We start from the raw sequence: 14,914 nt of genomic DNA, 5'->3' as shown, positions 1-14,914 counted from the left end.
CTAATTGCTCTGTATTGCACTCTTGTTTACCTCAGCCAGCCTAGTGGTTCACATTGCCTTGTACAAAAACCTGAATGCACCAGGCACTGCACCAGCCCTAAATCATTAAGTGAGAAGCAGCCTGGGGGGAAATCGCCCCCTTCCCCCCTGGCCAGTCCTCCCCCTAATCAGCAGAGCAACAAAGAATGTATCAAAAGCTGTTGTTCTGTTATGTAATAGTTTGCTTTCATGATTGTTAATTGATTGTTCTGGTTTTCAGCTCCTGTCTCAAATGTGACCTTGACCAGTAACACGTCAGAGCCACACATCTGGGTTGGAGAGGATTCAGTGTGTCTGTTTTGCTCATCTGATGGTATAAATGTTTTATTCCAATGGTATCTGGATGGAGAGCCATTACCCGAAGGTCCTCATTATCACATTACAGAGGGGGATTCCCCTCCATCTTCCACTCTCACCATCAGCCCTGTCTCCAAGGTTGACAATGGACCTTTCACCTGTGAAGCGTCAAATTGGATGAATAAAGAGATCAGCAATGCCTTGACTTTCAATCTGGCTTGTGAGTAACTGTTTTCCGACTTTACTCAGTTTGGTGCTTTTTCACCCCAGAAGCCGGGTGTTGTTAGCTTAAATCACCGGGCCTTTGCCTCAGAAAATAACTCTTATATAAAGCTTCCCTCACACTATCGGCTCGATTCACAAAAGTGTGATAACTGCTATCACAGTTATCATGTGAGCTGCCGCGCGCAAAGGTTTTCATGTGAACAGCATGACTTCACGTGATAAGCGGAGGTTTGATCGCAATCACATGCACATTTTCACATGAAAAGCCAGAAGTGCAAACCTCTGCTTATCACGTGAAGTCACACTGTTTGCGTGAAAACCTTTGTGTGCTGCAGCTCGCGTGATAACCGCTGTGATAGCAGTTATCACACTTTTGCGAATTGAGCCCTATTCACGTACATTGCCAGTTATAAAGGGCACATAATTTTACAGCCTTAATCAAGTTTTACAATTGTAATTATTATTATTTATTTATAAAGCGCCAACATATTCCGAGGCGCTGTACAATGTAAGAAAACAAACAAGGGATACACAATGATACAGACAATGATATACATCAAATATGTGATGACTAAAATGTCTAACAGAGTGCAAGCTATTAGAGATGGCCCGAACGGTTCGCCGGCGAACGGTTCCCAGCAAACTTTAGTGGTTCACGATCGCGGCAAACCGCAAACTTTTCCGGTAGTTCGATTCGCCCCCATTGTGCATCATTAGTGTCCTCTACATCACAGTCAGCAGGCACATTGTAGCCAATCAGGCTACACACCCTCCTGGAGCCCCTCCCCCCTTATAAAAGGCAGGCAGCGTCCACCTTTTCACTCACTCGTGTGCCTGCAGTAATTAAAGAAGGGAGAGCTGCTGCAGACTCACATAGGGAAAGTTTAGTTAGGATCTTGTAGGCTTGTTAGCTTGCTCCTTGCTGATTCTTATTGCTAAAAAAAGCACCCCTCAACATATCTTTTGAGAGCTAATCTTGTTCTTGTGATCTATTTTTTTTCTTTTTCGTGTGTAGCCCACTTGCATATACAGCCCTCTCAGTCAGTTGCAGCTGGCCTTTGGCCCCTTGCTGGTAGTTCCTACTATGCCACTGCCAGGCCCAACACATTCAGTGACTACCTGTGTGTGTGTGACAGGCTACAGCTGCACATTTGTAATAGCAATCCCTGCATCCCTGTTCATTGCACCTGTGTGACCGCATGCTGTTTAGTATACCAGTCCGTGCATACCTGTTAACTGCACCTGTGTAACAGCACATTGTTGTACCAGCAGTCACTGCAACCTGTTCACTGCACCTGTGTAACCGTACATTGTATCAGTCAAGTCAGTGCATACCTTTCACTTCATCCCCCCCAATATGGACAAAACAGGCAGAGCCAGAGGCAGGCCACCTGGCAGGTCTGTTCGAGGTCACGCTGTCGTGATTTTGTGCGGCCCTTGACCAAAGTACAGTGTTTAGAAGAAGGCACGTGCCATCAACCCCCAATATTGTCAGGACGTAGTTGATTATTTAACACAAAACACCTAATTTTCCTCAGCTTCCACATGGAAGTGTGACATATCTTCCTCCTCCTGCTCTGATTCTGGCACCCCACTTAACACTACGTCAGCAGCAATCACCAAAGTGCCATCATCACAGGGCTCAGCGGTATGGACATTTTTTTGTGTGTCTGCCTCAGATGAGAGCAATGCCATCTGTACTCTCTGCCACCGAAAATTGAGCCGTGGAAAGACCAAGACCCACGTTGGGACTACCTTATGAAGGCACATGATTACAAAGAACAAACTGCAATGGGATGACCACCTGAGGAAAAGCAGCACACAAAAGCAAAGCCACACACCGCAGTGGAAGATACCAGGCCGCAATTATTTCTCAAAAAAGGTGATACCTAATCTGTACTGTGATGTTGAAAGACAAGTGATGACATCTCTGTCACACAGCGTTGGGTCAAGGGCCCATCTGACCATGGAAGCCTGGTCTGCAAAGCATGGCCAGGCCTGCCCGAAGACTAAGTCAGTCCCCACACACAGCATCTCTGCCTGCACACCGTGTGACGGCAACAACAAATCAAAAGGCATGTACATGTGTCAATTCCCCTTCGTGATCATTACTTTGGCGCGGTGAAGGGGCTTGCGTATCACAATGAAGCAATGACCGCCGGCTATATGAGTGTCTCGAGGGTGGGAGGGGGGGCACACCCAAGATAATAAGGTCATTGCTTCATTGTGGACAGACCAAATTCGATCAGCTGGACAGTCCCTGTTGTTCTGTCATTCAGCTTCCTCGGCCCGGTGACCATATGGGCTTGAAAACCACTATCGCATGCAGTCTGGCCATGGTGTGCACCAGTCCAGCACGGCCGCCACTACACAAACAGCTGTTTGCGGTGCGATACACAGTGAGTTTAGTCTATCAGTGTGAAGTAGTACACTAATTACACTCCCTGATTGATGTATACACATGCAAGTTGTTTTAAAGCACTTTAGGCCTCCAATTTAGAATGCAATGTGATTTCTGCCCTTAAAACACTGCTGTGCGTCAACTCTGGATTTTTCCCGTGGATTTTTGGCATGTATCCCACTCCGCCATGCCCCCCTACAGGTGTTAGGCCCCTTGAAACATCTTTTCCATCACTTTTCTGGCCAGTGGCCATCATAAAAGTTTCTAGTTTTCAAAGTTTGCCTCTCCATAGAAGTCTATTGCGGTTTGCAAAAGTTCACAAGTTCGCAAAACCTTTGCAAAAGTTCGCGAACCGGTTCGTGAACCTAAAGTCGGAGGTTCAGGTCATCTCTACAAGCAATTAAATTAATAGCTTTCCATGACACAAAAGGATGAGAGACCTGCCCTTGCGAGCTTACAATCAAAAGGAATGGGGTGGAAACAAAAGGTGTGGGAAGTATACAGTATATGTACAGGCAGTGCGTGATTAGGTGATTTAGTAAGGAGTAAATGTAGATGCGAGGTTGAAGGGTGCATGGCCTAAGCTAGAGATAAGTAGATATTTTCATGCTGTAGTTAGTGTATTGAAATAATGGAATACATTGAGACATATAGATATGAATATGCCCATTGAGTCCCATATTATCTTAGCTCATTGTTCCCCTCTTTACTCTGCCCACCATAAGCTGCTTCATCATCTGCCAGGCCGTTGACCCTCCTCCTCTGTCCATAGCCAGAGAAGGCATCACTAGGCTATAGTCTAGCATTGTGTCTGTACTGTCACCTGGGGATCAAGTCCAAATCCCTACATTATTCATTGTTCCCATGTACTAATGACTGTACTAATGCAAAATTTTGCATACCTTTTTGCAATCATGGCCATACGTTTTTCGATTTTGAAATACAATTGATTTCATGTAAACTTGAATGCACAAAGGAATGCCAAGGAATTCGTTTGTAATTAGTATTTACCTTAATTATTTGAAAATCGTCTCCACTAGTGCGGCGTGCGTCTTGCAGACGCATGCCGCACTGAGCGGGTGGGCGGGATCACAGGCGAATCCCATGAGCCATGCCATGCACGGCTATGGGATTCGCAGCATCCGCGGCAAATTCTGTGGGGGGTTCCGGGCGAATCGCTCCCGCAAGCGATTTCGCCGTGGCCCCGTCATCCCCTATGGCAGAGTTTCCCTGTGCGAATCATATGCGGGGAAACTCTGCAGAATCGCTGCCGAAACCGCCCTAGTGGAAACGGGCCCTAAGTTGTGTGCATGGTAGTGATGAGCACAAATTTGGCAAAATCGTAATTTTGCATCGTAATTTGCAATTCAAATGCAAAACTTAATGCAAAATTGTGGGAAAAATCATAATTAATTTAGTTTGTAACCATAATCAAGAACCATAGTTTTGGATTTTTACTTAATTTTCATGTCTTTTTGTGCTAACTTTATCGGTTAATAGCAAAGCCTCCATACATGTTATCATCACCAAAATCCCTGCGTATGTGAAGAGCAAGAGTGGAACCAGTCAAAAAATCTTTACATTGCACATTTTTCAAAGTTTAAAAGCTATTTAGCATTTGCATAGTTAAAATTGATGCTCTCAAAATCGACAAGGTCTTTTTGAAAAATTATTTTTTTACTTGTTCCCACTATTCCTCTTATTATATGTGGCAATATTGCTGACAAGGGCATGTTTTGTGGCTTTGCTAGTCGCCTTCTGCTATTCACTAAACTTTTGGGCACCCCTGCAGGGGTTTCTCCCTTGTAGTTACACCCCTGCTGAAGTCTGATCCACTAGATGAGCTGACTTATTTCTGTCATTGTACAGTGAGTCCCGAGGCAGACATGGTTTGCTCTGCAGAGGCCATTGATCAGAATATTGAACTTCAATGTTACTGGCTAGGAGGACAACCAGCAGCAAATGTGTCCCTGATCTGCAGCAGCATAACAGAGACAGGACAGAACAGTGTGACCAGGATTGTGTCTTCAGATAATAATGTCCAAGGATCAAATCTCACCTGCCATGGAGAGCAACTAGGAAGAACATCTCAATGTACCCTAAAGCTTGGTGAGATATGATGTGATGACATTTTCTCTATAGCCAAGAAATGTAGTATGAATGAGTGTTTAACACAGTAGCCCACATGCAATTAACTTTTGCTCCTGAGTTTTTTTTCAAGGAAATTTTTTTTATTTTCTCTTTATAATGACTTTTAAGCATTTTGATATTGAAAAAGTATAAAAAATAGGTGAAAAAGTTTATTAACGGGTTCAAAAAGCATTTTATTGACAACTTAGGTGTGAAAATACCTGTATCACCTAAGAGAAAACTCAGGTGAAAAAGTTAATTGTCTACACATGCACAGTTGCCCAGCATTTACTTTATACATTACATATTAAACCACACAGAATGTTACACAGCTAGAGTAATTAGAAACAAGCCAGATGTATACCTTTTGTGTCCCTAGACCAAGTACGTTTTCTTCAAGTGAACCCGAGGTGAAAATAAACGGGATGAGATGAGGGGCGTAGCAATAGGGGTTGCAGAGGTAGCGACCGCATCGGGGCCCTTGGGCCAGAGGGGCCCTTCCTAAATCAAAGTATTAGCTGTTTATTGGTCCTGTGGTGGTAATAATCACTTCTATAGATACTTTGAATTGTAGTAATCATTAACACACTGTTCCCCACCCCCTTCTGGCACCTCTAATACTGTAGATGATCTTGGCAGGTTTTGTTGCGCCGTATCAAGTGTTACATATGGAGTGCTTGGGGGGGCCCAATGTAAAACTCACACAGGGGCCCATAGCTCCATAGCTACGCCACTGGATGAGATAAACAATTATATTTATCCTCCTACTCCTAAAATTACTTTTTTAAGTATCCCATGGTTTTATTTTATATTTAAACATTTACAAAGTAGGTTGAATGTTTTACCATTAGTGGTAGCCTTTTAAACATCCAAGAGTTTGAGAAATGTCAATAGTTCATGTATTTTATCTCTCTCTCCCCTCATAAGCAGTAGTCTGCCAGGGCAACTTTAATGGCTGTAATTTGCTTGTAAGTGGTGTTTACTATATTCCTGACAAGGTAAAGACAAGACAGAAGCTGTCACTTCCATGCCTAGAAATTAACTCTTTCAGGCAGCAAAATAAAACAAGTAAAACAACTTGGTTATTAATATGTTTTCTACTGTACATACACATGTTTATCTCATCATGTAACATATCACCTCAGCTGCACTTTAAGGTCCCTGCCCAGGCAAAACTTTTACCAAACTAATGGCATATTCCTTCCCTCATATAGAGTAGTAGAATAGTTATTTCTATAACTGCTACTTTGCTGTTTCTCCAGTGACAAACATGTTGTCTGTAGCAGACTCTGGGAAGCCTGCTGTCGAACTTGGAAAGAAAGTATAATACTACTTATAAATAGTTGCTCATTGTTTAATCATTATCACCCAGTCTCAGCAGACACTAAAGATGATCAGTGAGTTATAAATGTTTATGTAGATTAAAATTGTACCAAGAACTGCACTGGACTGATCCAAATCCAATCTGCATTAAAAAATTGCAACAAAATTGGAAAATTCAGCATCTTATTGGTCGTGTCTAGAAGACATCCCAATGTCACACAAACCTCCACAGGTCAGACACAAGATTGTACAATACTCCAGGCAGCCTCTTGTCAAATAGGGGCCCACAAGAGACCCAAAGACGCTGTCTTCAATCAAACAAATGACTGTGGCTCAACTTTTTGAAAATGTTGCCTTTTGTTTGCTTGTAGCAGTAGAATACATATCCTTGACAGACACGATGTTTCAGGCACCCTGCTCTTCTTCAGATGATGGGCAGCATGCAATTAAGGCTGAGCCTCAGTTATTTGTTACCTAGTAGACACTCCACCTAGTCATTCTAACTGGTAGGTTACATGGGAGAAAGAGACTTTTTTACGATAATTTTCCTTTCAACATAAAGCTGATTATGAGGATTGCAAGTAAGGGAGGAAGTTGACAAGCACAGATCTATAAGAATGTATGTCGTCCATGAAATAAATAGTTACATTTTTAGGTTAGGTAATGACATCTAATTGCATATTCAAAGCTAGTTTAGAAAAAAACAAACATGCAAAATGTAACAATTTTTTTGTCATAATATCAAGAATTATTGCATATTTGTGTGTGTGTTTTTTATCAGACCTCCCCCAAGCTCCTGAACATGACAACAGTAATGTTATTGAAGCAGATGATGGAGATACAATTGCCTTGACTGTGACCCTAGTAGAAGGACTTCCTTCTGTGTTCTCCTGGTTTCGTCTTAATCCAGATCCCGTTCCCATCGAAAACATCAGGACAAGCAGCAGGAAATTCACGGTGGAGTCCACCAATTTTGGCTCCACTCTCTGGATTCCTGAGATAACTGAGGATGATTCTGGGAAATATGAATGCAGAGCCCAGAATATTATTGGTTCTCAGAGCTTCCTCTTCACTGTCGATATCCCTGAAGAAGGTAGGTTGGCTTAAATTTACAATGAACTTCCAACATGTTAAAACAATCAGATTCAGTCAGTCCTAGATTTAAATATGCACTTCGAAAGAACAGGAAATGAAGCATTAGACAGTGCATGGAAGGTTAGGGTGGAGGGAGATTTAGCCACTTCTTCATCAGAAGACTCCAGTCATTTGTCCACGGGCATAACTAGACACTCCTTGCCCCCCAGAGAGCAATTCATATAAGGTAGCTCTAACAGAAGGTGAATTACTTTGTAGTCAAGGAGAAGGAAACATTTGAGCTATTTTAATTGCTTTTTTAGGGATGCAACAGGCTTAAAATATTATCTGGATTTTAAACTCCCAAGGGCAGAGGTCTCACCTTTTTGTTTCTTGGAATTTGCTATCCATTTTATTAGGGCTCTTTCACATCAGACAACGCATTCAGGAGCCGTTCTCCTGCACGCATTGACTAGCCTGCGGCGTATCATCGGGATGTTGCGGTGCGACGCAATCAGCGGCGGTAGCTATTCATTGAAACCAACGGGAAAATGCTGGCTCCTGACGATTAAAAGCTCCCGGGTGCGTCGTACCGCAACGCATCAAAACTCAGCAGCGGGAGTGAAAGGTAAAATGAAAGTCTAGTTTCGACTTTGCGTTAAAACGCAGTAAATGGGCTCTAGTGTGAAAGAGCCCTTAAAGCGGACCCAAACCAAACATTTTTTTTTATTAAAAATATTTACTTGCACCACTCTAAGGGCCCTTTTCCACTAGAGCGTTTGCGATTGCTTAATCGCAAAACCGCAAACTGCTAGTGATTTTAAAATCGCTACAGTTTGCTTTTTAACATAGGAATCGCGGTAGGTAATTTCCACTACCGCGATTCGTTTTTTACTCAATCGCGCCGCGGAACGATTTTTGCCGCGATTTTGCTATGCAGTGCATAGCATAGCAAAATCGCGATCGCAAACGTCGGGTAATCGCCGCAAAATTTTGTACATTTGCTGAATCGCAATCGCTAGCGTTCAGCGTGATTGCCTGCGACTGCTAGTGGAAAAGGGCCCTTGCTAGTGGAAAAGGGCCCTAACACATACAAAGATAAATAAACACACCTTCAAACCTATGAGCATTTCAGTGCATGCTTGTCACCCTTCTCTTTTCATAGCTAGGGTTATACTGGGGGCAGCCATTAGCAATTCCTCCATTGCTACTCCACCAGTTTGCCGGATTTTGTGCCGGCAATTTGAAAGGAAGGGAGCGGTTCCTCCAATTAATGTAAAATATTTTATATTTGTCATCATGCAGCTGAAAAAAGTCTGCTATTTATTATTATAATTTAGAAAATAGATTTTATTTCTGAACTCTTGTATTTTTAATTTGGGTCCACTTTAATCGTTTTATTTTTGTCACTGTAATTACCAGTTCTGTATTTTGTACTAATTCTGTATTTTGTACCAATTCTGCATTTATATATTGGTGTACACCATTGTCTGTATTGTTTTATACCCCATATTTGTTTCTTACATTGTACAGCGCCACAGAATATGTTTGTGCTTTATAAATCAATAATATTGATTAATAATAATAATAATACTAATAATAATAATAATAATAATAATAATCAGTGTGCCAAAAATGCACCAGTAGAAAGCATGGTGGCTGAAAGACCCTGATAACATCATTCAGGATAGTTTCACATTTGGACATTGCATACCCTCTAAAGCCAGGATTGCAACGCAAACAAAGGGAAAATTTGCACTGTGCACACAGTGAAGCACACAGTACATAACGAGTATGCTTCACCGCAACTGTAAACATGCACGTTGTGCAATAGCACAATGCATGCGTCACATTATTCCAACAGATTCCATTGCACCACACTACTATGGCCAATGTATGCCAATGTGATCGTACCTGTAAGGCTTGGTGGTGTATTCTCCACAGTCAGCATGCAACGCCTGAGCTGACGTGGAGGAGGTACACACACTAGCACCAGGAAACAGGCTATCCCTAGTATAGTGGAGGGGAGGACTGACTCCAAAAGGAGATTGTGGCGCACAGAGCCGGTGCAGATCCGACAGCCACAAACAATGCTTTCGCTATAACGTCTCAGCGCAAAGTAGCGCTGAGCGCATAAACCAGAACTGAGGAGATCAGGACAGGTAGACAGAATGAACGCTTGCTAGTTAGCCGCTACTTAGTGACAGCAAGCGTCCACAACAAGACAGACTGGAATGAGGCAGCCGATGCGTTGCAACGATGGCGTGCCTCACAAAGACAGGACAGGATAGTCAGGAAATAGCAGGATCGAGATAGATGAACGTAACACAGATAAATATACAATAAGTATGTTTTCCTAGCGTATTACAATTACAGCTATCAATGAAACTATTTGTAACGTCTGACTAACATATGTATATATCGGCAATGAACCGATATATGACATAAGCAGGAACACTGACTTAGACTGGAGCAATGCAGGGAACAGGACTCAGAAGGATTCGCTATCTCTTCGCAGAGATGAACGCAATCCACAAATGGTAACAGAACAGGATTCAGAAGGATTTGTTATCTCTTCGCAGAGATGAACGCAATCCACAAACAGAACAGGATTCAGAAGGATTCGTTATCTCTTCGCAGAGATGAACGCAATCCACAAACAGAACCAGGAGCAGGGTAACTACCTCAGCACGGGTGGTCACGGTACGCGCAACCTACCAAAACGTGCTGGAAAGCTGACTAACTGCACACAAGATATAAACAGTTCGTGTACGTATACATCAGCGACACTGATGTATTAACGTAACACGAATACAAGGAAAATAATAAACGTGCTGGTATGCATATATATTGGCAATGAACCAATATATGATGCAAAGACCAGCAAAGTATCTTTAGAACAAGAAACACGATCGGGGGCTGAAGCGACAGCAAGACAAGCTTAAACTGAAGCTATGAAAACCCGAGGAGTCCTGCAGGAAGCAGATCTTTATACTGAGGTCATCCAATGGGAGCAGACATGCAGATTCCCACACAGGTGAATGATAATCAGTCCCAAGCTGACAGCAGGGAAAGGCAGACAAAGCTATGCAGCTTGCATGGAAAGAGATCAGAACTGCCTGAGCTGCAGCACTACTACTTCCAGCAACACCTGCTGCAGCAGCGATCATTACAGTACCCCCGCCCTTAAAAGCGGATTCCAGACGCTTTTCAAAACTGAAATTCCCAACAAAACAGTCTGACTGATAATTCATGATGACCGGGACAGCCCGGCAAGACCGAATTCCAGAATCAGTCCCCACAAGACTGGACCCATCAGAACCAGAACCTACAGAACCAAGCCCATCAGTACTACAAGCCCCAGTGTGACACCCATCAGAACCATGATTTCCAGAAGAAAGCCCTCCGAAACTCCCTGAGCGATACCCACCGCCTTCCAGGAACCGTTCAAAAACGCCAAAGCCTTTGCAATGCCCACCGGGACTGTCTTTACCAACACAAAACCCACTGTTGAACCAGTCCAAGGCACCAGGACAAGTTTTCTCAGAGACCTCCCAGAACACCTTGAAGCTCCAAAGAGATCCCCATAGGTCAGAACGCCCCTTAGGCTCACATGGAGAACTATCAAGAACCCCTATGGAACCTAGGGCAATTCCCGAGTCAGGGCCACAAGAACAAACATCAAGATCAGGGCTTTCAGGGACCAGAACCATCTCTGGGCATGCAGGCCGACTGGCAACATCAGAACATGTTCCCACTAAGGAAGCATCAGAGCACGCTAACACCTTAGACACACTTGGGCATTCTGGCACACAAAGAACATCTGGGCACACTGGCACAAGAGAAACCTCTGGGCATGTCAAGGAACTGTGAGCCTCAGGGTCAGCCAAGACAGGACCAAAACCAGGACTGGCCAAAAAAAAATCATCATGACTAGACTTCGCAACTACTGGACTTTTACACGAGAATGCAGGATCAGACTTAGATGTCGCTGATTCTAGCAAAGTCAGTAACAAATCAGATTCAGGGGCACTAACAAGACAGAACAAATCTTCTGATGTATGCACTGAACCAGATAGGGACTCCACAACTACCTCTGGAATGGACAGAGACTCATCTAATACACTGGATTGGAGCTCATGAGGCGCTGCAGAACAAGTCAGTATTGCAGCAGCCCCCACTGGACTAGGCAAAACTGAGGAATTCCCTGGACAGGAAGGGGACTCTGGAACCTCTGCCACAGCGGCCAGAGAACCAGAATCTTTCAGGATACAGGGCTGGGTTTCAGGAACACTCATCAGACCGGACTGAAATTCTGAGATTTCTATTATTTTGACCAGAGAATCAGAATTATCCATGTTACAGGGCAAGACTTCTGAAACATTCAGAGGACAGGGCTGGAGTTCCTCGGCTATTACAACACTGGAGAGGGACTCAACAACATTGGTTATATCAGACTGTGTACAGGGCAAGGTATCTAACACACTTGCTGACGAGGACAATATTTCAATGGCTTCTGCTTTGCTGGGCAGAAATTCATCAAGTTTTATTAGAGCAGACTGTAATTCCAAAACAGCTGCTAGACAAGTGAATACCACTGCAACACCAACCGAGGTAAGCAGTGCCTCAGACTCCTCTGCTAGAGGGTTTGAAGTATCCAAAGTACTGGGTGAAGCATAAGACTCTGCGACCACAGCTTCACTGGACAGGATCACTGAACAGTCTATATTGCAGGGCAAAACCATGGAAGCACCTGCTGGACAGCATAATGATTCTGTGACCTGAGTTTCATTGGAGAGATCCACTGCACAATTCATGGTACAGGGCAAATTCACTGGAACATTTTCTGAACAAGGTAATAATTCTGCAATTTCAGGTTCACATAGCAGCTGCTCTGAGCTATTCATGATACAGGGCAAATTTACTGGAATATTTTCTGAACAAGGTAATAATTCTGCGATTTCAGGTTCACATAGCAGATGCTCTGAGCTATTCACGATACAGGGCAAATTTACTGGAATATTTTCTGAACAAGGTAATAATTCTGCGATTTCAGGTTCACATAGCAGATGCTCTGAGCTATTCACGAAACTAGAGCGAGGTGTAGAAACAGGAAGATCAAGACACAATGTTTGCGCATCTGAATCACCACTCATTTGCAAAATTGGAAAATTCAGATGCTGGGGTTCTGAGGTTTCTAGACAGGATTGCTGGGACTCGGAAACTGATGTAGTGCATCTATTGGCATCTGCTGGATCAGACAGGAGTTGAACTTTATTAACACAGGTAATTTCTGCAGAAGTGTATGCAAACTTTCCTTGCTTCACAAATAAGTTGATTTGTTCAATACTCTGTAATATCTCCTCATAATCATACTCAGATAATTCTTTTAAACAAAAATCTTTATTTTCCCTAGCCAGGGAGGAAAGTTCATTAGTAGTTTCATAAGTCCATTTAACTCCCCTGAAAGACAATTGCATTTCATTATCTGTTAATGGCAGAATCTCATTATAGGTCTCAGTCGCTAAGGATAACGACTCTGCAGATCGGACACGTTTCTTAGAACATTTGCGTTTTGCCTTAGACCCTGCTGTTTTTGGTGATTTATTCAAGGCTGCAGGAAAATTATCAGTAACACTTTCTGCTTGCTGAACATTTTTGCAAGCAATTGAAGGAGAAGCTGATTGGCCTGCTGCCAGGAGTTCATTAATTAAGAGGCAAAGGCAATGGATCTATGCGCAACCAGTTATGGATCACAAACGCTAGAAATTCCAGCGGTCTCTCTTTCAAATCGGAATGATTGAGAACATCAAATGCCCACTGGAATAATTCCCCTTTAAACAAAATATAACTTAGTTGGAGTGCCCAGGTTGAAACAGGAGTCGCTTGGAGATCGGGATTGGCCAGGAACCTGGCACATTCAGAGAAAAACTCATTTTCTGTTTCAGAGTTAAGTTCTTCAAATTTCTTAAAGGAACAGGAACCATAATTAACAGTGTCATACTTTCTGGGAATCCCCCCCACAATGGGGATTGGTAATGGGGTTTTCATAATGTAAGGCTTGGTGGTGTATTCTCCACAGTCAGCATGCAACGCCTGAGCTGACGTGGAGGAGGTACACACACTAGCACCAGGAAACAGGCTATCCCTAGTATAGTGGAGGGGAGGACTGACTCCAAAAGGAGATTGTGGCGCACAGAGCCGGTGCAGATCCGACAGCCACAAACAATGCTTTCGCTTTCTGAGCGCATAAACCAGAACTGAGGAGATCAGGACAGGTAGACAGAATGAACGCTTGCTAGCTAGCCGCTACTTAGTGACAGCAAGCGTCCACAACAAGACAGACTGGAATGAGGCAGCCAATGCGTTGCAACGATGGCGTGCCTCACAAAGACAGGACAGGATAGTCAGGAAATAGCAGGATCGAGATAGATGAACGTAACACAGATAAATATACAATAAGTATGTTTTCCTAGCGTATTACAATTACAGCTATCAATGAAACTATTTGTAACGTCTGACTAACATATGTATATATCGGCAATGAACCGATATATGACATAAGCAGGAACACTGACTTAGACTGGAGCAATGCAGGGAACAGGACTCAGAAGGATTCGCTATCTCTTTGCAGAGATGAACGCAATCCACAAATGGTAACAGAACAGGATTCAGAAGGATTCATTATCTCTTTGCAGAGATGAACGCAATCCACAAACAGAACAGGATTCAGAAGGATTCGTTATCTCTTCGCAGAGATGAACGCAATCCACAAACAGAACCAGGAGCAGGGTAACTACCTCAGCACGGGTGGTCACGGTACGCGCAACCTACCAAAATGTGCTGGAAAGCTGACTAACTGCACACAAGATATAAACAGTTCGTGTACGTATACATCAGCGACACTGATGTATCAACGTAACACGAATACAAGGAAAATAATAAACGTGCTGGTATGCATATATATTGGCAATGAACCAATATATGATGCAAAGACCAGCAAAGTATCTTTAGAACAAGAAACACGATCGGGGGCTGAAGCGACAGCAAGACAAGCTTAAACTGAAGCTATGAAAACCCGAGGAGTCCTGCAGGAAGCAGATCTTTATACTGAGGTCATCCAATGGGAGCAGACATGCAGATTCCCACACAGGTGAATGATAATCAGTCCCAAGCTGACAGCAGGGAAAGGCAGACAAAGCTATGCAGCTTGCATGGAAAGAGATCAGAACTGCCTGAGCTGCAGCACTACTACTTCCAGCAACACCTGCTGCAGCAGCGATCATTACAGTACCATTAAAATATAATTGCATTGCATTTGCCAAGTGATATGTATTGTCCAAAGCAATGCAACATGTCAGTGTGGCAGTGGCCTTAAAGGGTCACTTAATTCACACAAAAAAAAAATGAGTTTTACTCACCTGG

At 43.3% G+C, this 14,914-nt stretch overlaps 1 protein-coding gene across 1 annotated transcript in view; it reads left to right on the top strand.

Moving 5' to 3' along the window:
- Positions 1-14,914, top strand: part of LOC137522203 (carcinoembryonic antigen-related cell adhesion molecule 6-like) — a 42,886-nt gene that overhangs the window by 17,201 nt on the left and 10,771 nt on the right. The window contains exons 4-5 of the mRNA XM_068242235.1: positions 260-556; positions 7,197-7,508. Of these exons, the coding sequence (XP_068098336.1) occupies positions 260-556; positions 7,197-7,508 (609 nt within the window). The remainder of the gene's footprint in view (positions 1-259; positions 557-7,196; positions 7,509-14,914) is intronic.

The sequence above is a fragment of the Hyperolius riggenbachi genome, chromosome 6, assembly GCF_040937935.1.
Source record: "Hyperolius riggenbachi isolate aHypRig1 chromosome 6, aHypRig1.pri, whole genome shotgun sequence".
NCBI classification, from domain to species: domain Eukaryota; kingdom Metazoa; phylum Chordata; class Amphibia; order Anura; family Hyperoliidae; genus Hyperolius; species Hyperolius riggenbachi.
The sequence above is the reverse complement of the archived record's forward strand: the minus strand, read 5'-3'. Positions and strand labels throughout refer to the sequence as shown.